At 37.0% G+C, this 24,447-nt stretch overlaps 3 protein-coding genes across 3 annotated transcripts; all 3 read right to left on the bottom strand.

The window, feature by feature from the left end:
• Nucleotides 1-7,225: 7,225 nt before the first annotated feature.
• Nucleotides 7,226-14,260, bottom strand: LOC131309972 (3-oxoacyl-[acyl-carrier-protein] reductase 4-like). The gene is made up of 11 exons (XM_058336715.1): nt 13,852-14,260; nt 12,306-12,448; nt 10,938-10,991; nt 10,342-10,422; nt 10,207-10,252; nt 10,036-10,130; nt 9,923-9,955; nt 8,311-8,445; nt 8,107-8,200; nt 7,566-7,648; nt 7,226-7,449 (listed from the first exon to the last, which is right to left on the bottom strand). Exons 1-11 carry the CDS (start codon nt 14,045-14,047, stop codon nt 7,417-7,419), a joined length of 993 nt encoding a protein of 330 aa, XP_058192698.1. The 5' UTR covers nt 14,048-14,260; the 3' UTR covers nt 7,226-7,416.
• Nucleotides 14,261-16,466: 2,206 nt separating this feature from the next.
• Nucleotides 16,467-17,131, bottom strand: LOC131309530 (uncharacterized). Its single transcript, XM_058336148.1, has 2 exons — nt 16,911-17,131; nt 16,467-16,697 (listed from the first exon to the last, which is right to left on the bottom strand). Exons 1-2 carry the CDS (start codon nt 17,127-17,129, stop codon nt 16,467-16,469), a joined length of 450 nt encoding a protein of 149 aa, XP_058192131.1. The 5' UTR covers nt 17,130-17,131.
• Nucleotides 17,132-22,258: 5,127 nt separating this feature from the next.
• On the bottom strand, nt 22,259-24,197 carry LOC131309971 (putative F-box protein At1g67623). The gene is made up of 3 exons (XM_058336714.1): nt 24,006-24,197; nt 23,003-23,168; nt 22,259-22,757 (listed from the first exon to the last, which is right to left on the bottom strand). The coding sequence occupies exons 1-3, from the start codon at nt 24,158-24,160 to the stop codon at nt 22,347-22,349; spliced, it is 732 nt and encodes a 243-aa protein (XP_058192697.1). The 5' UTR covers nt 24,161-24,197; the 3' UTR covers nt 22,259-22,346.
• Nucleotides 24,198-24,447: the final 250 nt, after the last annotated feature.

Raw genomic sequence — 24,447 nt, 5'->3', positions numbered from 1 at the left:
TCAGTCTCAAATGAGGGAGTTCTTATTTTAGTTAAAATGCGGACCTCCTCATTTCTCCCATTTTCCGATCGAATTTTGATAATCCGAGCCGCTCAATGTGTTCAGAACGTGATTTTAAGGATACCCGCGAGAATTCGGCAAAGAAAATGACCAAGAAGGATTTCATCCAAGCAATTTTTGTTTGAACCGTTAGATAAAAAACAAACAAAAACTGCTTGGATGAAGCCCTTCCCAATCAATTTTTTTACTGATTTCTAGCGGGTACCCTTAAAATCACGTTCTGAACACATTGAACGGCTCAGATCATCAAAATTCAATCTGGAAAGGGAGGTCCGCATTTTATTAAAATGAGGTGGTCCTTACGGGAGACGGACTGTATGTATGTATATATATATATATATATATGTGTGTGTGTGTGTGTGTGTGATGTGATACCACGCAAGGTTTTTCATATCATTTTTTTAATGAATTTGTTTTTTCATTTTTTTTGACATAATCTTGATATATTGCAATAAAATAAAGTTTAGCGAACTCGAGCCTCAATTCATCTCCTTTTGAGTTTCATGAGTTTTGATGAGCCAAGCTCGAGCTTCAAAATTTTGATACTAGTCGAATTCGAACCTGAATTCAGCTCTATTCGGTTCGTGAAACTCAAACAAGCTGAATCAGCCTGAGTTTTGAAAATTAGACAAGTCAAACTTGAGCTCAATTGTTCAAGCTTGATCGAACCCAAACCCAATCCAAGACCAACATTTTATCAAACGAGCTAAGCTTGACTGGGTTCTAATCCATTCAGCTCGTTTGGACCCGCCCCCAATTTTGGATGCAATCTAAAACTAGAGTTCGTGGAAGATCTAGGAATCTTTAATTGTCTATGGTTTGAGTTTTGGATTAGACGGTTTAGCTTGAAGGGGTTTGCCTAGGTGGCATGAGACAGCAATTAAAAGGTTTGTTCACCAAGAGGTTACAAAGTCAAATTTTATGCGGTCTTGTTATTCTCCGTCCGTTAAGCGGAAGATAATAGGCATATAATGACAAATAAGTTTAGATATCAATACACATTTCACGAATATTTATATACTTTTCCAGATATCAATATACTCCACTTAATAGGCGAAAGTTGGCATTTTTGTAGATCTATTTATTTGTAGAGAAAATCATAAATACGAAGAATAAGATTGACCAGGTATAAGAATTTGAATTTTTTTTTTTAATTCAATGTACAGACCAATTTATGTACACTTCGCATTTATCTTGTAGAAATGAACAAACAGCATGCAACACGTTCTTGAAAATATAATACTTAGATTCAACGATTATCCATCCTTGATAATACCATAAATCATTCGGATCAACCAAAAAAAAAAAAAAATGTACTATTAATCATCAGGATGAGCCCGGACAATATCAATATTGGGAGAAATTCTTCAGTGCCGAGCGGGCACGGACAGCTAGTGCCGAACACGAATCTCGGCCGTCCAAACTTGTTTTGGACGGCCCAGATCTGTTTGGGCTTGAGAGGGTGTTTTGGTAATTTTACACTTAAAAATTACCCAAATAGATCTGGACCGTCCAAAACACGTTTGGACGGCCGAGATGCGTGTTCGGCACCAGCTGTCCCGTGTTCGCTCGGCACTGAAGAATTTCTCCAATATTGGATCATCAAGATCAGACCATGACAGGCCCATCGTGGACCATATGACATACGGGCAGTCAACTCATGGTCACCCATCTTTTTTTTTTTTTTTTTGTCTCGTATCAAATTGTTTCCAGTATTTTTAATTTTTTTTGTTTGACTTTTTTATTGTAAATTCTAGAATTAATCATTCATCTCAATGAAATAAAATAGAAAAGTATAAAATATTGACAGAAATTAAAAGAAAGTTTATATAAGACAACATTATAGGCAAAAATACCAGTTGTTTTGTAGTACTCCACTTTTTTAGTTTTTAGTAATAAAAATTTATGTTCATAATTTTGTACTAACTTTGAGAGCCCTCTCGTCAAAGCGGATCATTGAACCAAAAAATATAACGTTAAACTAACAATAATTTTTAAAAAATTAATTAATTAATGGTAACAAAAAAATACCAAAGATTCGTTATTATTCCAGACTCTAATTAAATACAGTAATGGAAACCAAACGAGCCCTTAGGAGAACTAACCTTTTACTATTACAATTGATTGTTCACTTTCAGAGTATATCTAATCCGCTACAAGTGTTCTACTTTAATCGTTAAAAGAGGCCGACCTCATCATTTTACTTGCACGAATTATCTATCCAATAATTAATTTAATCTTATCTTTGCTGCACAATTAAAACCAACATCACACGTTGCTCTTAGGGTATCCACAATGTTATACGGAGTAGTAATAAAAATTGATAACTAAAAGTTGTTACATCAGCTTTTGGTTATTCATTTAAGAGATTATTAAGATTAACAATGTAGATATCTACAATGACACAATCTAAATTGAACAGTAGAAAATAGTTTTTCTAAAATAGTTTTGAAACTAAGAAAAACTATTTACTAGAAATAGAAATAGTTTTTGAAACCTTTTTTTGGGAAAAAACTATTTTCTAGAAAATAAATTTTTTTTCAAAAATATTGTTCAAAAAGAAAGAGAGAGGAAAAGGGAAGAGAAATAGAACATTTTTGTATAATGATTAATGTATTTGATTGAGAATATGTAGGGTCAAAGAAAAATTTAGTATATGATTAGTGTATTTGATTGAGAATATGTAGAGTCTATTAAATTTGGTCATCGTCAAAAGGTTGCTAATTTTGATTATCCAAAACCCAAAATCTAATTATTTCTAAGGAGATTGTTAAGTTTGATTATAGCATTAGAGGATCCGCAATGGTAATAATCAAAACCTATAACTAAAATGTGTCACATCAGCATTTGGTTATCCATTTAATCCATAATCAAACTTAACAACTGTAATGACCCTGATTTTTGGTAAATAAAAATTTCGTTAAAAATTTAAATTTTATTTTAATTACCTGGATTTGCTTTTAAAATTACTTTTTAATTTCTAATAATCCGTCATAATTAAACTTGAGACTTATAAATTTATATTTTTTTTCCGCACCAAATAACCTAGTCATTTTCTAAAGACGAGTATGCTTGTAGAAGCACTTGGATATTTTCTTAGTGAGTGAGATAAAGTCTTAAATTATATTTCTTTGCTAGAAATCCTACTTGGCAAATAGAATTAGCTTCCAACCGAATAGTTGAAGAAACCAAACTACCAATTCACCTAGTTATAATTTCCTAACTTTAGATGGACCTTTTTGACCATCTTTGAGCATTGTGAACCTTTCCAACTCTAGACTAGAAAATCATTATATCTTCCAAGTGTACTTTTTTTTTTTTTTCCTTCTCTTTCTTTACCCTTGGGTCAATAATTACTAGGAAAAATGTTATCCCTTGGGTAATAAAAGTAAGTCACTTCCCTAGATTTTCTAAGTACTTATATATATAGGTATATGTACCTCATAGGTTATTTTAAGCATGCCAACTTAGATTTCTTCTACCAACTTAAGTTATATATATAGGTACCTTGTACTAGTGAAAGATGGAGAGATATGAGATAGATTTAGAGAGTTCATGATCTTCTTACATCCTTACAATCCAATCTTTGAACCATCCATTTTTTCTTCCATCAAATCTTCCTAAGTACTACATAACAACCTATTCTAGACTTTTTTTTGTACTTTCTTCCAAGCAAGCCATTTCTAGTACAAGAATAGACTAAAAACCCTTTATAATAACCTGAATTATGGCCTAAAGGTGAAAAGACAAGTCATGGAAGGCATGACAAGCTTGGAAGGATTTATTGGACAATAATTACTAGGGAAAAATTTATCCTTTGGATAATAGAAGTAGTCTTGCCAATGGAAGCCAAGAATTTTGCTATAAATAGCACTTCATTCTCACCATTCAACTCACACCTTCAACCTTCAACTTCTCTCTCTAGAAATCTTTGTGTGCTTACTTTGTTTTTCCTAGTTCTTTCTTGTTATTGAGTTCTTCTTAAGTTCTTCAAGAAATTCATCCTAAACCGCCATTAAACCGCCACTCAACCACCCTTCGATCCATAAACGTTTAGTAGTTTAGTCAAGAACAAGTTTCGAGATAAATCTTTTTCTTTCGAAGCTACCGGAAGCTTATTGTAGGAAGTTACTCCGTTCGACCGCCGACTTACCTTTTCGTAGCCGCCCTACCGCTAAGAAGAACGGTAGATTTTTCCATCCTCACTATCTCTAAGTATACGTAGAATGTCCCTAACCGTTTTCTTTAAGTATATAAGGTTATCTATCACCTATAAGGTTTGGAATGCATGATAGTTAACAAACTTATTTTCGCTCATGAAAATATGAGCATGTTGGAATAATCGACTTTTACTCTAATAAACATATATTGTTTTGAATTCCCCACAAATAAAGAAAGAACGATTTTCGAAAGATAAGATTTTATCGTTTGGTAGAAGTATTCGTATTTTGATCTTTAAGATGGTTATGAGCATGTATACATGAATTGCTTACATTACTTGTCTTATTGTAAAGCATAAGTGATTTTCACCCCAAAGGCGTTCGTACATGTGGCGTTATGTTTTAAGTTGTGGTTTGAGCATGATGATTAATACAGAGTTGGATGATCTTGCTAGTTTAGTTTCAAGATTACAATGAATAATTTATGATTTCGTATGTGAAAAGTCCTACCGCGGAATTGTTACATGAAAACAAGACACAGAAATCGAGAAAGTAGAAACATGGTACTTAGGGTGTGTTAATGACAAGACATGTTTTGAAACCGCAATGTGGCTGGACTTGGTAGCCCATTGTGTGTATGGAAACCGCGATGTGACCGGATTAGATAGCCCATCGTGTAGATTGCGAAAACCGCAATGTGGCCGAAATTGGTAGCCCATTGTGTGTATGAAAACCGCGATGTGGCCGGATTGGTAGCCCGTCGTATGGATTGCGAAAACTGTAATGTGGCCGGACTTGGTAATCCATTGTGAAGATTGCCAACGGGACCGGACGTGGTAGCCTCATTGGTAATGTGACTTGGTTATCCGTAGAGAGTAGCCAATGCAAATTTTATGTGCCAATGGAAACCCGGTGCGGCGGAACCATTGTGAGGATACTCGGGAGACCGGAACGGCGGAACCGAGGTTGGGTGTGTTAAAACGATTTTGGAAGTGTTGATTTGGTAAATAAAAGGTGAAACCAGTGACATGGTTTATGAAATGTTGCGTAGGAGAAATTCAGAAATCATGGACACCAACGATAGTTGATTAGCAAATGTGGATGTGTTATTGTTAACTGTTTTTGTTAGATATGCATGTACTTCGTGGAAATCGTTAATATTATGATCTAATGTGTGTAAGTTAAAGGGTTAGTGGATATGAATTATTCTATTGAGCTCTCATAGCTCATGGTGTTACCTTTGGTAACCCTGACATATTATACTAGTGGCGACGCTGGTATAATGTGTCAGACTTTGTAGATGATCAAGGTGAGCTACACACCTTGGAAGCCTTTGGAGCTGAAGAGCTGACTAGGATGGAGGAGCAAGCGGAACTGTAGTTAGGAACCCTAATTTCCCTCCCTTTTGTAATGAAAGTACTCTTATGGAAGTTGTGATGTAATAATGAGCCAGACTCTATTTTGAAGTTTCAATAAAATTGTCTATTTAACGTACCCAAAATTAGGGGTGTTACAACAACATCTACCTCCACATTGATTATTTTTGCATCCATAACAAAAAAAAAAAAACCCCATAATACACAATGCACATTTGCCTAATTGCAAAAGAATTTCAATTACGCACTTGACCACCAAATTATTCATTTTGATGAGACGATTCCAATGTGGAGTGTTTTTGAGTTATTGAATTTTGAGTTTGGTTATTGAGTTTTGATTATTGGTAAAAGTTGTGAAGTTTGGTAATGAAATGGGTGAAATTTGATTATTTGCTAAAAGACTTGTAACTATGCTTATTATAATGTGGGGTGTTTTTTAGCATTGTTGTTAAATTTATTTTATCAACACTCATTTGCTTATTACAATGGGGATGCTTTTTTTTTTTTTTGATCCGCTACAATGGGGATGCTTATGAACCATATTTTGCACCGACATTACTAACTTTAAAAACCTTTTACTTTTGATTATAGCATTGTGGATACTCTTAAATAATGGATTCCAATCACTTGATTTCAAATGGTTAATGACTTTGATAAAACAACCATTACATCATTCTATATCCAATATATACTCTTTTCCTAAAATTTTGGTCCATCTTTCTTTTTAGGAATTGATTTATACACTTCCTTTTTTATAACCACACTCCATTTTTTGGATTTTAATGTTGAAAGAGTATGTATTTTTTTTTTGGTAAAAGACAAAAAAGAGAACGTGATATCAAAAAATAGAGTGTAAAATTCAATTCCCTTCTTTTTTTTCTGAAAATCCTTGTTCATTTTGACTGGTCAACAAGAGCGGAGCCAGGAATCTCTAACAGTAAGGTCAATATTCAGACACATAGTATTTGATCTTCTTATTTGCTAATCAAAACTCAATATTAGTAACTGATCGCCATTAGGGAAGCGATATTGTGCAAAAATAATCTCGGTTTTCATGAATTATGCATAGAAGTTTCCAATTCTTTACTCTTAGTTGAAAATGTGTATTTTGAAATTCTAACATTCGTTGAGTATCATCCACACTTTTGAAGAGTGATAATTTTGGACAGATGTAGTATATACATTCAACATATGTAACATCACTATTCTGAAGGTAACCTAACAAACTTCTTACTGCAGTCTTCATTTTTAGCACATTGTAAACCCTAACAAAATCCCAGGCAGCTAGCTACTCCTTAGGCAATTTGTTGATGATAAAATTACAGTGACCATCGGCTTCTCAACGAACTGTTATTCCTGTGGTATTCGGTACGTAAAACATTAATTATGCCAAGCAATGAGACAAGGTTGGGTAGCTCGCCGCAGGAAAAAAGTACTAGCAAGATATGTAAGCATAGCAAAGGAAGTTTCCTACATCTTAGAAAATCATGTAGCATAATCAACCCGGTTGACTACAAAAGTACATTGTGTCTCATATTACAAAAGTACATTTCGTTAACGCCAAAAGTAGTTTGGAAAAAAGACTTCCACAAACCATGTTTGATGTCAATAACATGCTCAATTTTAAAAATTAAAAAAAAAAAACCCCTTAAAAACCTCCGCAGCATTCCTATTATTTCTTGCTATGAGTATCTTGAAGACAAAACGCCTGCATAAGCCTCAATAGTGTTTTGTGATGCATCAGACAACTGCAATTTTACTCGTCTGGATCGGAAGCATTGGTTTGTGGTGATTTGGCAGGAGATCTAGTCAACGGCCTCCTACATCACCATTCCTCCATCAATGGTGAACACCTGCATGACCAGAGTTCTCATCAAGAAGCTCATAAGTACATGGTGAACGTAAAAGTTATAGCAAAGCAAGAATTTATGGTCACAAAATGGTGATTTGATGAAGAGTATTTGAAAACCTGTCCAGTAATGTAACTAGCAGCAGGATTGAGGGCCAAGAATTCCACCAGTCCAGCTATTTCTTCTGGTTGGCCATACCTTCCTGAATTGACAATAGAGAAAAATAATCAGAATTATTCAAACCCATTTGCTTTGTTTTGTTCATGAAAATATGCTGCAGAAAGGTACTTTTGCCAATCAGGTAAACAAACACTGAAAATGAAACTAAGGACCACCAAGCACTTGAATTACAGGTACACAACATCAGACCAAAGACGAGATTTACTTAGTGATAGATGACATGGATTCGCAAATCATGCTTTCATGCAATAAATCTGAAATGTTATCTATGATTTGTATTTGTGTGGCTACTCTAGTAAAAAGTTAACACTCATGGAGTTATAACAAAACCGAGAACGTGGAAAGAGAGGTTGGGATTTATCAGAAAATGGAATCAGATAAAGAGGGGACAAACTTTTCAAATGTAAAAGGAGACACAAAGGTGAGAGCCTTTCTGCATGGCTATGAGAGAGGGAATTCGAATCTTTTCATGTGTCTTACCCAATGGGATGGTTTCCAAGATTTTCTTCTCGATGTCTCCGCCGAGCTTAGCAGTCATGTCAGATGCAATGAACCCTGGGGCAACAGCATTAACCTGTTGAATGGAAAGCCTAAAGTAAATATGTTTTTCTATCTACTACCATTAGCTGCATCTTGTCCTGTGTCTTGTTTCAAGATCCAAATGGAAGAGTGAGGAGAACTCACATTAATATTCCTGCTGGCATATTCCTTGGCCACAGTTTTGGTCAAGCCAATTACCCCTGCTTTCGCAGCACTATAGTTGGCTTGCCCAACATTACCAACAAGACCAACAACTGATGCTATGTTGATTATCCTACCCTGAAACAAGAGCAGTTAAATAAATAAGAGATTCGAAAGCAAAAAGACATCAGTCGTTCTCTGGAATCCAAAATTCTCTGACCTTTCTATTGTCGTACATCTTAATTTATTTCCTCATTTTCAGATATCATTATTATCTCAGCGACAGAGCTTGCTAAAACGCCTGAGCTTAACAACGATTGATTCTTTTGGTTCCGCAGAGTAAGGAACTTGCGATAAATCATTAAAGAGCAGGACATTTGGTACGTACATGAGTGAGGTCACATTAACTACTTAAAGCCCCCACTTGAAGGAGTTCATCAAAGATTGTCCAGCTCCTTATGATCAATAAGGAAGTCGCATGCAGTGAGTGTTGAATTGAACATTTAACAAAAAGGAAATTTGATGCAAATTTGAGGGGAAAACTAGGGCTGTCCACTCACCCGACCCGACCCGAAAACAGACCCAACGGACGGTTCAGATCGGATGGATCGGTTGGGTTCGGGTCTGTATGGTCGGATTTTTCAAACTGTCGGTCGGTTGTCGGGTGTACCATATAAAATTTCGGGTCACCCGATCCGACCGACCTATTTTGTATAAAAGCAAAAAAATCCCCTAATTTCTCAAATCCCACCCATTTGTTCGACCGACTTTACTCCTCCAGAGTCCAGACCTCCACTTCGATCTCCTCTTCTCCTCCAGACCTTCACTTCTCCTTCTCCCACAGTCCCACTCCCACGATCCACCCTCACTCCTCAGTCGTCTTCCTCCTCCAATACAGCAGACTCCAGTCTCCACCTGTCTTCAACGACGACATCTTCGTCCTCAACAGCTATGGCGGCGGCTCCACCTCGTCCTCAACGACATCCTCACCACAGTCGTTCCCAGCCGTCCACCTCGCCCAATTCCTCCTCCGCCGGCCGCCACCGCCTTCTCCTCCTCTAGGTCACTGTAATTTTGGAATTGAAAATATGGTTCAAAAATATGATTTTCAGAAAAAAATTGTGTAGATCTGTGATTGTGAATCATGAGTTTGTAATATTATGCTGTGAATCGTGATTGTGATCTGATTTGAGGTTGTGATTGTGTAGATCTTTGACTGACAGACTGTGTTTGTGATTTTTTGAATGTGTTCGTGATTTTGTGATTGTATTTGAACAACCTGACAATCCGACCCGAATCAACCCGAACCAATCAGAATTCGGTTCGGATGGAACCCAACATGTGTTTCGGTCGGGCTCGGGTGGCTATTTACGCAATTTAGTCGGGTCGGGTCCAACCCGAACCCGACCAAACCCGCCCGATGGACAGCCCTAGGGAAAACCCCCAAGTGGAAACTCATTAAAACCAAGCTGAAAGCCTCTTCTCCCTGTCTTCACCTACCCCTCCCCACCAGCGCAAAAACAAAAAACAAAAAAAAGGAGGAAGAAGAAAAAAGTGTCTGAATGTTCCACCAATGACCATCATAATTAATGCAGTTAACCTGAGGAAGGAGTACCTTTTTCTTTTTCATCATAATTTTGGCTGCAGCCTGCAATGAGTAGAAAAGGTAGGTCAAACAAAGATAAAAGCCAAATGCCTGACAACACTCAGAGCTGAAAATCAACACACCTGAATGCATAGGTATACACCAGTCAGGTTCAGATCGATAACTTCCTGCCACTGAGATGTCTTCATTCTCATCAATAAACCATCTCTAGTAATGCCTGAAACGATGGTGGAACCATTAGTGGACTAAATCTTAAATTGTTAATGACAGAATAGGAGGTATCTTCCGAGAACCTGCATTGTTTATCAATATATCAACAGTCCCCCATGCATCAACCGCCTGTAGACGCGACAATTATAAAGGATGCAAGAAGTAAGCAGCACATTTGAAACAAAAATAATCGACAAGAACTAGCAACATTTACTCACAGTTTTGATCATTGCTTCCACGTCAGCTTCTTTTGAAACATCTCCCCCAAATGTAAGAGCCTGACCGCCACATGTTTCAATCTGCAAGAAATGGCAGCACATAATATAATCAATGATTTCCTACTCCACAGTTGGTCCAACCAAGGCCTTCGTTGTCCAAAGAATATACTAATGTGAGTGGGATAGCCTTGCAACATGACCCCCCCCAGTAAGAATAATTGGTCTTGTTGTAGCATAAACCATAAAGTACGCTTGAAAGATTTTCTACATCAAGTTCCTCTCAGTCTTAGTATTACCATAGGAAATGAACATAAGGTGCTTGATAGGGCAAGTGGGTGCTGGTTTTTAGACGGTAGAGGCAGGAAAAAGGCATAGGCATCACAGCAAGCTTAAAAAAACTTTATCATGAATCAAGCAGAATCTACAACGGAGGCGTCTATAGAAAATCTAGGCATTCTTCCAGGCGAGGATACTACATGACAAACATAGCCAATGAGAGAAGAGATAACACTAGTGTCGACATTCTGAATTAAAAATTTCTAATAAGCTGAAAAGAATTGTTCATATCAGCCCTATTATATCACTGAGCCACTAACCTCTTTGCAAACTTCTTCGGCCTCCTTTGATGACCTAGCATAATTAACCAAAACCTGTCAAAGAAAGTCCATAATCAGCATAGGGAGGAAGGGAAGGTGAATGACTCTACAACTCAATATGACATCGTTTATAACTCAGAGTAATAAGAAGCGAATAATTACAGCATCTACTCTACTCCATGCACCAAATTTATTATAGTCCCACAGGGCTGCAGTTACGTCCTTTATGTGCGAAGTGGAACAGAAAATATCAGGCAAAACAATCAACTGATTTAGAGAGAGAAGTGTGGCAACCAGAATATCTTTGAGATCTTGTCATGGGTGATAAAGCTTCTTGTCCTTGAAATAATAGAGAATATTTAACCTCATATGTAAGCACAACCGTAAAATAAGGGAAATCATTTTTGCATTGTGCTGAGATTGAAAGTCGTGGCTGAAAGTGAAAATTAGCTTCATGTTGACATACTTTCAGATTTAATGGATCACTATCTCCTAGATATCTTCACATTAAATACTACACATCGGTATGACTGCCTAAGGTCGGTTTTTTACTCACCAAAAAAAAGAAGCCACGAAGCAAGATGTTTATTCGAGGATTCGTGTTGTGGGTTTATAACTATGCATATCCATATGATCTTCCATGCTTCTCCTTTCTTGCCATCAAGCATTTCCAGTTGAGAGTTGATACTCACAATATCAACAGTGTAACACCCATAGCAATAGCTTCAACATGTTCCTCAGCTGATTTTTTCAAGAATGACAGCCTATTGACCAAGTTTCTTTACAGAATCACTTTAACAATTACAACGCTAGCCGTGACACTCTTCTTCTATTTTATTTGTTGCGTGTGTATGTGGTGAGGCTGTGAGGGTAGTGGGGAGCACTTGGTACATGGTACCTCATAACTTGGTAAATGTATATCAAAGAAACCTTACACATTCAATGTTAACTTTAAAATTTTATAAAGTACCCTTGAAAATTTGGCTGATGACTGGAGTAAGAGATACTCATCCTGATCATTCCACAAAACATACTGGTGATGGGTCTCGGAGAGGGCAGATTAGGTACAGGCCTGACATTTGGCATTATATGCAGAAAGTGGCTGCCTTCATATTCAAACCTACAATGTCAAGGTTACTAGGTAAAGTTTTCAGCCCTCCCAAACCCCCCATTGACGGAAACTAAACTAGGTGCAGTTTTTTGTTTACAAATATTGATGATAAGTGACTGCTAATGCTACTCGCAAGCCAGATTTGTTAACATACGAAAACATTTCCACAAATTCAGAGCATAATTGATGCAGAGGTACATCGTAGTAGGTGACCACCTCAAATGTTTCCTACTTTGAGCAGTGAGGAATTGTCTGACCTTACAACCAGCTTTCCCCAAAGCCAAGGCAATGGCTCTGCCAATCCCTCTAGAGGCCCCGGTAACCACAACAACTGGAGCTTCCAAATCTTGAGATGCTTCAATGCTTACTTGTTCAACAGTAGCAACCTGTGCTTTTACACCTGCATGTGGCACTACATAGTGCTATGAATCTTATGATACAAGAAGGCGGATGCAAAACAGGGAAATATTTATAGGTGAAACCAGGAAAGACGGGCAGTAAGGCCCTTAGTTGCTTACCTTCAACTATGCCCACGTTTCTACGTTCCTGTCGAAGGAAACTCCAAGAAACTCGTCCCAATGACGACGGAAACTCGTTCCTTACCTATACGGGAACTTACACCCAAAAAACGGTTGAGAGACTTACGATTCAAGCTGCAATTGGTAGCTTTAAAGTTGTTTTGTTCTTGTTGGTGTGCACATCTGATCTTAACCTTCTAGAGTCAAACTAATGCCTTTAACTTTTATGCATACTTAATATGCACAAGAGCTCTATTGTGTAATCATGTGCTACAATAAAAATGTTGAAATATAACTAGAAACTTATAATTTTAATAGTAATATTTTATGTGGTAGAATAATATTTTTATATTGACATTTAACAATATAAAATTCCAAAATATATTTATAATTTTAATAATTTTTTCTAACCGCTTGCAATGGCACTCCCACACTTCTATGATCATCCGTTCCCCCGCCCCCGCTCCCGTTTCGTGTAACTAAGGTAAGGCCCCTTAGTAAAGTAAAGCTATTGATTGAGTTACAAAACCATGTACGGTAGATTCCTATGTTTATCATTTGCTACCAAACTATGGGATAATGGAATAGAACAACGACCCCTAGCCTTGACATCACGACGAGATTGTTGAATTATCTTCCTTAAAGCACACAGAACTTTTCAATAGACATAAATGTTGCCGGATAATTAGATAGCGGAAACCAAGTACAATCCCTAGTCTTACTGGCATCAATGTTTCCGGATTATCTCCAGATTTGTTTTTAAACTATCTGAAAGTACAACGGAAGTACACAAAAACGGTTTGTCTATTTGAAGCGTGCCCACCCTCTCGTACAAATCACTTCTCATTTTCTCCCAAAAGTTTCCCATTATTTCTCATTGCTAGCATTTTCCAAATTGTGAACTGCATTGACGCCATTAAATCTCAAATCCTGTTTTCTGTAAAGTCAAGTGCACAATCACAGAGAAACACAAACTTTCAAATTTTACGGACAATCCACAAGGGAAAAATAATAATAATAATCACAAAAAGTCCATCTTCTATTGTCCAATCTCCAAATTTGTAATGACACCAACTAAATTACGATTCATAACCAATTGAACAGAGTCAATGCATAGAGGAGTAAAAGAACGACGAGGAATTGAACCATGTACGACAAGTGGCGATGTTCAGGAATGCTTGTACATGGTTATACGTACATTTGTATTCATGCAGTGATTTATATATCAAAGAACCAAACAAAACAAAACAAAAAAAACCGTCGAAAAAGGGGATGAAATCGATACCAGAGGAAGCGAAAGAGGACCTAGGTCCGCAGTTGGAGTTAAAGCTGTGTTGGAGCTGAATGGATCGAAGTCGGCCGCAAATGGGGGAGAAATTATTCCGGTTAAGAGGGGTCTTTAGATCGCCGGAATGCTGTGGTGAAGTTACGGCGGATTTGAGGGCGGCGATGGCCGATCCGGCAACGGAAGAAGCAGCCATGGAAGCTCCGGCGAGTCTCCGGAAGGCAGCGATGGAGGAGAGAGAGGATTGAGAAATGAGCAAGGCAGCCACCACGGAGAGAAGTTTTAGAGGGAAAAGCTTTGGAAGCTCCGAAGTCACCTGAGAGCAGCGATGAATACAAAGACTTTGGTGAGTTGGTGGGTTTTAGTTGAGACTTGAGACTTTGGTGAGTTGGGGAAATTCTGTTTTCACCCCCATTCTTCTCACTACTCACACCTACTACATAGATTAACCAATTTTTCGAATTTGGATTCGTATTACCTCAAATGAATTTGGACAAGTCGGATTCGGAGTGAATTTTTAGTTACTAATATTTTGGATTTGGATCAAATTTGGATTATGTCGGATCCGGATCATATTTGTGTAAGACAGTGCTTCAAAAACACAAAACACATCCCACCATAAATTGGCATGTACTTGAGGATAGAACAAATGAGAAGAAAGTAGATAAATCCGCTAGCTAAAATTGAGATCACCTCTAATATTTTGAGCCATTTTTTTCTGAGTAAAAATTATATTTGGCCTAATATTTTGTCAATTTTTAGGAGAGTTACTTTAATGATATCAAATATAATAGTAGTATTATTTATGTTAACCATCCCCACCTTTAGGTCACCTGAAATAAGAGATTTAAACCAACAGGATAGCAACACAGAAACGCTAAAGTGGCAATGGGGTTTTTTCTGTCATAAAAGTCATTTTTTGGGTTCAAAATTTGTTGACCATTGGAGGTCATTTTTGAGGTCTCATGCGAAATAATGACTTTGATTTGAGATGCTCTGACCCATTTTTCTAAACGGTGGACTTATCAGTTTTTTGTAGATCGAGGAGATACACTTGCATGATTTTTATTTTGATTTTGTTTTTGAAAACCAATTATGCATGGCATGATTAAGAAATTTATTCGTCATTTTAATATCTTCTCAAACATATTTTGCTTTTTAAAACTTTCTTACAGTATAAATTATAGAAGTAGCCAAGTTGGCCAACTAGACAAGTTTCCGAGTCATACACTATAATCAATTTAATTGGGAAAAAGCGACCATTTCCAACTTAACAAAACAATTTCAGACAAAATTTCTCTTAACCCCAAGGGGTTTGGCCGGATGGTTATGAGAAACCAATAAATTCTCCTCCATTATGTTACATGTTCCATTTCTACGAAGACCAAACATTTTTAACTTTGGGCCACTGAAGGTTTACCCAATTATAAACTTTTGAGCTCCGAAATTAATCGAAATGTGCATAAACTGACCCGAACATTTGATTATAAAAAAAGAAGATACAGTTTCTCTAAAACCCATTTTGAATTAAATAGCGCACATGATAGTAGTATCATTTAAGCAAATACCAAATCACAAAAGTCATCGCATTTGCCTCTATCTAGGCGCTCTAGATTTCACTACCTCAATTATAACAACACTATATGTAAAGTAACATATCCATAATCTCTCACTTGAATAAAGCCCTTATAAGCCACAAAATACTAGTAATTAACTACAAAAGGCTGCCACCCATATACAGGGGCGGACCCACGTGGAGGCACGTGGGATCACGTGCCCCATGCCTTTTTTAAAAAAATAAAAAATTGATATAAATTTGTAAAAGATTTTACATTGGTACAGTTCATCAGTGTGGTGGAGTGGTTCTATAGACTATGAAAAGCTCTTGGCACCTGGATTTGATTCCCATTTATGCCAACCCTTGTGTTTGTTTTTTTTTTTTTTCTATTTTTGTTCTCTCTTTCCTTTATTTCTTCATTCTTGTTTTATCTTTTTCCTTTATTTTTTTCATTTTTTTCTACATCTTTCCTTTATTTCTTCATTTTTGTTCTACCTCTGTCCTTTATTTCTCTAATTTTGTCCTATCTCTGTGTGTTTTCCTCCGAATCCAAAATATTATGAAAATCAAATTACTAAATACTTTAGTTTACTTTCTATCAATCTTACGGTTGCCACCGCGACAGTTGAAAAAGTATTTTCAGACATGAAGATTATCAAAAATCGGTTGCGGAATAAAATGAGTGATCAATATTCAATAATTGAGCGATAATTTAGTGGTATACATATAGAGAAATATTTTTCAAGATTGTGAATAATATGTGCCCCAAATATATGGAATTCCTGAGTCCGCCACTGCCCATATATGATTTCAGAAAGACAAACTTTGGCCCCTACAAAATACTACTACTACACTGACTTCCGATGAGGAATTAATGTAACATATCGCAAAACAAGCTCACTTCTCTATCCCATTTACACGCTTCGCAACTCGCATCAACCACCACTTCGCGTCGCCCATCCATGTCTCCTTCAATCTGCTTGTATTTTCATGGCAGCAACTTCTGCTTTGTCGACCCGTAAGGTGGTTGTTGATCCACATTAAGCGAATAACGACCTCAATTCTCTTTCGACACTCTTGGAATATTGCAAATTAAGCGCGTTGATTGTGAAGTAGTACTACCCTTCATGGCATTTAGAAGCTGAACCCCTCTAAACTTGAATGTCCACCCATACACTCTAGTATAATACCGTACACGCGCGTATGAGGCTTCAGCATGACCTTTTTCTGATGCTCTCCTCAACTTCTCAAGCCCAAATTCCATTCTCATTGAACTAAAGTACTCAACCTATTCCAATAAAATAGTAGTCATCAACACTTTGTTAACTGATCATGAATATATGGATTAGAATTAGTGCTAAGTAGTTTTTGATGGCTTCGTCAAATGAAGTTAATTAGAGCTTGGCAAATCAATTAAGTAGAGACACGCAAATCATATGTTCGCACGAGCATTCAAAGTTAAATAAGCTAGTATGAGATTAGGAAAAAGAGATTTTGTTACCATTCCCTCTCTGTACAGGGCCTCCGGATTTCCACCCACCACGCACCGATTCAAAAACAAACTCACTTCCTCGGATTTTAGCCATTGATTCACTGGAAATCCCATTATTGATACTTTGCTCGAGGATACATTCTTCCTCGGCTGCTCTTCTAAAATCTCTGCAACTATCGATAAGAAGGCAAAAACAAAAATGCAAGCATTATGACATGCAAAATACATGAATCAGTCATGCAAATTTAAAAATTATGCTAAACATATATTTCGTGTGTACATTGCATGATTCAATTATACCCTCCGTCTCTAAATAAATGTTCAGCCCACAAACCTAGACCTTTAATGCATTTTTTTCGTTCAATTTTTTTTTTAAATGGGAAAAAATACCTTTGCAATTTTTTTTTCAAATTTTTTGAATCTAAAAAATGCATGTTTTTAAAGGTATAGGTTTTTGGTCTAGACATTTATTTAGGGATGGAGGGAGTACGCAATAATGTCTTAATAAGAAATTGGACGCATATAACTCAAATCCGAAGCTAGTATTGGAACATTGAACAAAAGAACAAGAAAGGAAGAGGATTGCTGGGAGTGAATGAGAGATCAAAATAACAAAAAAAAAAATTCAAAGCTTGCATGCGCAGGACCAGTGCAGCTCACTGTTTGAAGAAAAAAGAATAAGAGGAAACAGAGGACTACGGGTAGGTTAGCGAATGAAAGGATAAAAAGAATAAGTTGAAATTTCTTCATTATGAAGAATCTAATGCAGGATGTCCCGGGCCAACTTGCACGCACCCAGGGACAGAGCCAGGAATTAATTTCACTACACAGGGGCGACCATGTATGGGAGACAAACAAAAAGAAACGTGCATAACAACGTGAATACATTAAAACTCAAAAATGTAAAAAATAGCAACATGACTACTCCATACTTAATTATGTTTTTCATAAATTATGCTCTCAAAAGAATTTAAATAAAATATGCGACCAATTCTACATAAAAATAATAAAATAAAACAATTAAACTGAAAAAATACGAAATATTATGAAAAATTGCAATTTCGTAATACAAATGAATGTAAATAGGTAAGAGTTGCATCACTGTAGTTTTAGTACATTTTAAATAAATTAGCTCCTACTCAACTATCAATCGACAATCAATTGCAAATTTAAAAATGAATGTAATACTTTTTTATTTGTAATCATCAACATTGTGACACATCAATTATAAGACAGAGTGTACACGTAGCTTACATCTACTTTTGTGATTAATTATTTTATATGTTTAAATTTTTAATCATGTTGTGTCGTGCCCGTGCTCTTTTCGTGCTCGTGCTGTGCATGTGTCGTGGCGTGACACTCTTCTCCTATGTTCTTATTTTCTCGAAACTGTCTTCAAAGTTTTGACGATGTGGGATTCTTGTGCCAAGAAAGAGGGAGAGAGAGGTCTGGTGTGCCATGAAGATTTTTTAGGCAGAGAGAAAAAACGTCCAGTATATGAAACCCTCTTAACGATTAGGAATTTTTGTGGGTAAAAACTGAGAGTTAAATATTTGATTGCTCACTATGTTAACCCTTACTATGTTTTGTTTTATTTAACCCGTAGTGTAATGACCCGAATCTCGGGCCAATATTTTTTCCGAATAAAATTAAATATTTTATTGAAGTATTATTTTTTTTTTGTAAGTATAATTGATTTTGTTAATTGATAGATATCTAGACTTTCTAGGAAACCCTAGCCTACTTCATAATCCTAAAAATCTAGAATAAGATTTGATTGGATTTTATTAAGATTAGGATAGGATTAGATTGGATTGGATTGGATTGGATAAGATTAGATTGGATTGGATTGGATAAGATTAGGATAAGATTTGATTGATTTTATTAGATATTATATAGATTTTGTTAGATAATATTAGATTATATTAGATAATTCTAGTAGATATGGTGAGATTTTGTGAAAGATAATGTTAGATATGGTTAGATTTTGTGAAGGATAATGTTAGATATGGATAGATCTCATTAGATGATTCTAGACCTTGTAGCTTAGTAGTATAAATAGGCCTTCCTACTACCTTCAATACCACACACACACCACACATCACCAAGTAAAATAGAGAAAGGAAAGAGATGATAGAATGGGAGAAAGAGAAGAGGGAAAAAGCTTGAAAGTTTATAAATAGTTTGTGATGTTTTGAAGGGTGGATATTGGTATAGAAAAATATTTTTAAGGCATTGATTCGTGGACAAATCGGCCGGTCATATTTGAGGTAATCCGGGGAGTGTACGATATGCTTCCTACTTCCGGAATCCTTTCTTTACTCTCACTTTTGTACTTCTTTTGATTATCTCGTGATTTTTGTTCACTCCTGTGGAATATTGTTGAAAAGTGGAATGATTGGTATCGAATATGACGTTGTTGGTTGAGTACTATAGAATTGTTTAGTACAGGGATCGAGTGAATTCATGCACCAATAGCCTATCCAATAGCCAGAATGGGTCGAGGATGACTCGGTGAGGAAAGTATTGGGGGAGTGTCACTGGTCATGTACTAAGGAGGACATGGTATAAGGTCCCTTATGATTGTTGCTTTGACTTGATGGTCAATTATCGTTTATTGATTCCACTTATGAGCTTTGTTATTCTGTTGTATCGTATACTTTCCGGATAATTTCTTTTTCAGGTGTGGAGCCGAATTAGTGGAAATTGAATTGGAGCATATAAGGATTAATTTGGAGAGGTCTTGGAAGAGTTGATAATTTTGGAGCATGTGGAAGATTATTTAGAAGACGGCTTAAGATTATTGTGGTGATGTAATTTATCTATGGAGTGATGAGCAACCAAGATTGTATAATCTTGGTGCTTTAGTTCCCTAATTTGTAGCATTTTTGATTCCCTTAGATATCATTTGTATCTCATTTTGCACGTAAGGGTTTGCTTTGGTTGTCTCAGGTAATACGCGGTGCTAAGGCGGTTCTTAACGCCAAGGATCGTAGTCGGAAGTATCCAAGGGTTCGAGGCATTGAAGTAATGTTCCACAAAGCCCCGTCGGGTGATTAATCTAGGCCAAAGAGGGTGTCGGGTCGCTGTCGGGCTGTCGGGGCCAAAGCAGAAAAAATTTGAAGTTCTGCCTCCTATGAACCGGTACTGGGATTTGGCCAGTACCGGTTCATGATGTCCAGAGTTGAAGTTTTCCAGCTTTTGAAGACCTATGAACCGGTACTGGGAATTGGCCAGTACTGGTTCATACTGCAGATTGCAGCACGATTTTGCTGCTTTTTCTACTTTCTACTTTTGGAATGTTTTTCACTTTTGGTTACTTTTGGATATTTTCTTGGGATATTTTGTGAGAGAGAGACCACCTTGTATAAATAGGGTCTCTCTCTCTCTTCTAAAGGAGCTTGTCATCTTCCACTTTAAGTCCTTTAATTTTCTAGAACTCCATTAATGGCTTTCAAGCTTTTCTAGCTAATTTCTTCAAGAACTCCTCAAGGTATTTGTCGTTTAATGTTTTCTCGTTTATTAATGTTGTAGCCGCGGACTAGATCCTTTATAAAATCCACTTTATTTTCATTTCTATCGGTTAAAATTTATGTCTTATTTCTATGCTTTGGTTTTTGCTTTAAGTATGTGTGAGTAGTCGTTTGGCCAAGTCCTGGGATAATCTTTCCCGAGGACTTAGGTGTTTATGTGGTTTTCAAATATTAGGGCTTAAAAGCATGATTTACGGAATAGAACTTAACTTGCATTTTTGGTCCAAGCAAAGGGGTGTTAATTACTTGGTGAGGCGTTTGTCAAGCGGTCTTGGCAAGCAGCTCCCTGAGAGCTCGTGGCCTCCTAAGTGTTCGATAAATTCGTCAAACAAGTTGGTTCGCCTCCGTTTAATCACATCTTTCATTAAACGTAGTCATAAAAGTTAAATTCTCCGAGCGTGAGCACGCGGTCGTGACTCTCGCCTGAGTTATTCTGAGAACCGGTAACCTCCTTTGTCAAGGGTTAGAAGATCCTTAGACTTGCCTATTTTAAGTTAACTAAGCTTTTTCCTAGTAAATCGCCCGGGCGATTTTCACCAATTCTAAGCAAATCAAGTTGGCCGTCTTGAACGCCGCAGTCTACCTTTTAAATCTACAATCCAGACTAGCTATATTGCGAATTCCCTGTGGTACGATCCCGGTCTTGCCGGTTTACTATGCTACTGACGACCTAGCCCTACGCTTGGGGTTTTTCTCAACCTTATTTGAAGGCGAGGTTAATTAGACCTCTAAACTTGTCAACATTTCATCAATTACACCCTGCCGCATGTTTTCGTCAATGTACAAATGGAGGATGGCTATGTGGCTCATAAACACCTGCGTTTGGATGGAAAACAGGCAAATTAGGGTCATTCCCTCTTCTTACCCAGAGGATATTGTATTTGTAGAAAAATCAACCTCCATTCCTGCCATTTTCCACCCCTTCCTCTCCATTTATACATACTTGACGCCCTATCTTCCATCTTCACTCCTTCCTTCAACAGATTGAAACCCTAGAAATCAACCTACAATCTTCCTTCTGCAACTTGAGGAATGAAGGTGACATCTCCAACTTCATGGGTCACAATCCATGCGTTGTTTGTGGCAATTGCAAAGAGATGAAAACCTCTTGGACAATGGTGAACCCAAAAACCCATAAGCATATCCTTGCATGTTCCAAACCATAGTTGTCTTGGAATCCTAATCGATGCACTTTAAATTTCTAGAACAATCACTTTATCATTTTAAGAAATTTAATCGCCATTTTAATATCTTCTCAAACATTTATTTTGCTTTTAAAACTTTCTTAGAGTATAAATTATAGAAGCAGCCAACTACACAAGTTTCCCACTCATATAATCAATTTGGGAAAAAGCGACCATTTCTAACTTAACCAAACAATTTGAGACAATTTCTCCCAACCCCAAGGGTTTTGGCCTGGTGGTGGGATTATGGTCAGATGGTTATATGAAACCAATAGTGTTCCTTCATTACGTTACAATGTTACATTTTCATTTCCACGAAGGCCAAAAATTTCCAACTTTGGGGCCATTGAAGGTTTAGCCGGTCATTAACTTTCGGGCCCCAGAATTAGCCGAGGTGGCCCAAACATTCAATTATAAAAAAAATGAAGACGCAATTTCTCTAAAGAATTAAATAGCGCACAAGATAGTAGTAGTATCATTTAAGCAAATACTGAAATACCAAATCACAAAAGTCATCACATATGTCTCTATCTTGGCGCTCTAGATTTCACTACCTCAATTATAACAACACTATGTAAAGTAACATATCCATAACCTCTCACTTGAATAAAGACCCTATAAGCCACAAAAATACTAATTACAAAAGGCTGGCACCCATATATGATATATCAGAAAGACAAACTTAATTTGGCCCCAAAACCAAACTTACATTGACTTCCGATAAGAAATCAACGCAACATATCGCAAAACAAGCCCACTTCCCTATCCCATTTACACGCTTCGCAACTCGCATCATCCTCCACTTGGCTTCGCCCTTCCCATGTCTGCTTCAATCTGCTTGTATTTTCATGGCAGCAACTTCTCCTTTGTCGGCCCGCAAGGTGGTTGTTGATCCACATTGTGCGAATAACGGCCTCAATTCTTTTTCGACAGTCTTGGAATGTTGCGAAGCGAGTTGATTGTGAAGTAGTACTACCCTTCATGGCATTTAGAAGCTTTAACCCCTCTACACTTGATTGTCCACCCATACACACTAGTATAATACCGTACACGTATGAGGCTTCAACATGACCTTTTTCTGTTGCTATCCTCAACTTCTCAAGCCCTGATTCCATTCTCAATGAACTGAAGTATTCAACCTATATATTCCAATGATAGCCAAAGATAGTAGCTAGTCATTACACTTTGTTAACTGATGAATAAATGGATTATAATTTGTAACTAGTTTTTGATGGCTTCGTCAAAAGAAGTTAATTAGAGCTTGGGGCGGTACTTTCTCAACCTAACCAACTAGTCAATTAAGTAGAGACAAATCATATATGTTTGCACGAGCATTCAAAGTTAAATAAGCTAGTATGAGATTAGGAAAGAGAGATTTTGTTACCATTCCCTGTCTGTAGAGGGCCTCCGGATTTCCAATCTCCACGCACCGCTTCAAGAACCAACTCACTTTCTCGGATTTCAGCCATTGATGAATCACTGGAAATCCCACCATCGATACTTGCTCAAGGACACATTCTTCCTCGGCTGCTCCTCTGAAATCTCTACAACTATCGATAAGCAGGCAAAAACAAAAATGCAAGCATTATGACATGCAAAATACCTGAATCAGTCATGTAAATTTTAAAATTACTGCTAAACATATATGTGCGTAAGTTGCATGATTCAATTAAACCCTCCGCCTCCGGACCTAAATAAATGTCCGGCCCGCAAAACTAAGCCTTCAAATATATGCATTCTTTTCGTTCAACAAATTTTAAAAATTTGAAAAAAAAATACCTTTGCAATTTTTTTTCAAATTTATTGAACAACCAAAAAAATGCATGTTTTTAAAGGCCTAGGTTTTCGGTCCGGACATATATTTAGGGGCGGAGAGAGTACGCAATAATGTATTAAAAAGAAATTGGACACATATAACTCAGATTCAAAGCTAGTATTGGAACATTGAACAAAAGAACAAGAAAATAAGAGGATTGCAGGGAGTGAATGGGAGACAAAAGAAAAAAAAATTCAGAGCTTGCATTACAACCAACCTAATGCATGAATGCAGTTCTATAAATATAGCAAACAAACGCTTGTTTTGCAAGTACAGTGACCAGATCAATAAAAGAAGTACGAATACAAGCGCAGAACCAGTGCGGCTCACCGATTGAAGGAAAAAGAAGAAGAAAAAACAGAGGACTATGGGTAGGTTAGCGAATGAAAAGACATATAAAAGAATAAGTTGAAATTTCTGCATTACGACCAACCTAATGCAGGGTGTCTCTGTGGCATGATCAGTGATAAGATCATGTATGATAGCATCCACATATAATTAGTCGAACAGTGGAATTTGTACGTAATCCAATTAGACAATTGAACGCGAGGAGAAGGTGACTAATTAGTACCATAGTTTGGAGTTGAAGAGGTCGGTGAAGGAAGAGGAGGCGACCCGGGCAAGAACATCAACCAACAAATCGGAAGGAAGAGAGTTGATCATGGCAAAATTGTTTCCTTGTTCTAATTCTCCAGCTGGAATGTTCGATGCAAGAATCATGATCATGATATAGCTAGCTAGCTGTAATTAGTAGAGAAAGCTGTGGTTCCGATCTACAGAAAAAAGCACAGGTCGTTTGTGTATATATAGTACTCTTATATAATGGGGCCGGGCTAGCTGCAAATCCAAAACCGAGTGGGAATTGGAAAAGGAAACCTGCAGCGCTTCACGTTGAATGAGAGTTTCCTAGTTCCTTAATTAATTGATTGTGTTTTCGAACAAGGATTTGTGTAATACTGGGTTCGTGCCCGCATGAGTAGTACGTTGCCAACGCATGCAACAGAGTCGTGTCT

This window comes from Rhododendron vialii, chromosome 12a (assembly GCF_030253575.1).
Source record: "Rhododendron vialii isolate Sample 1 chromosome 12a, ASM3025357v1".
Taxonomy (NCBI): Eukaryota; Viridiplantae; Streptophyta; class Magnoliopsida; order Ericales; family Ericaceae; genus Rhododendron; species Rhododendron vialii.
Note: the sequence above shows the minus strand (reverse complement) of the source record. Positions and strands in the feature narration are given on the sequence as shown.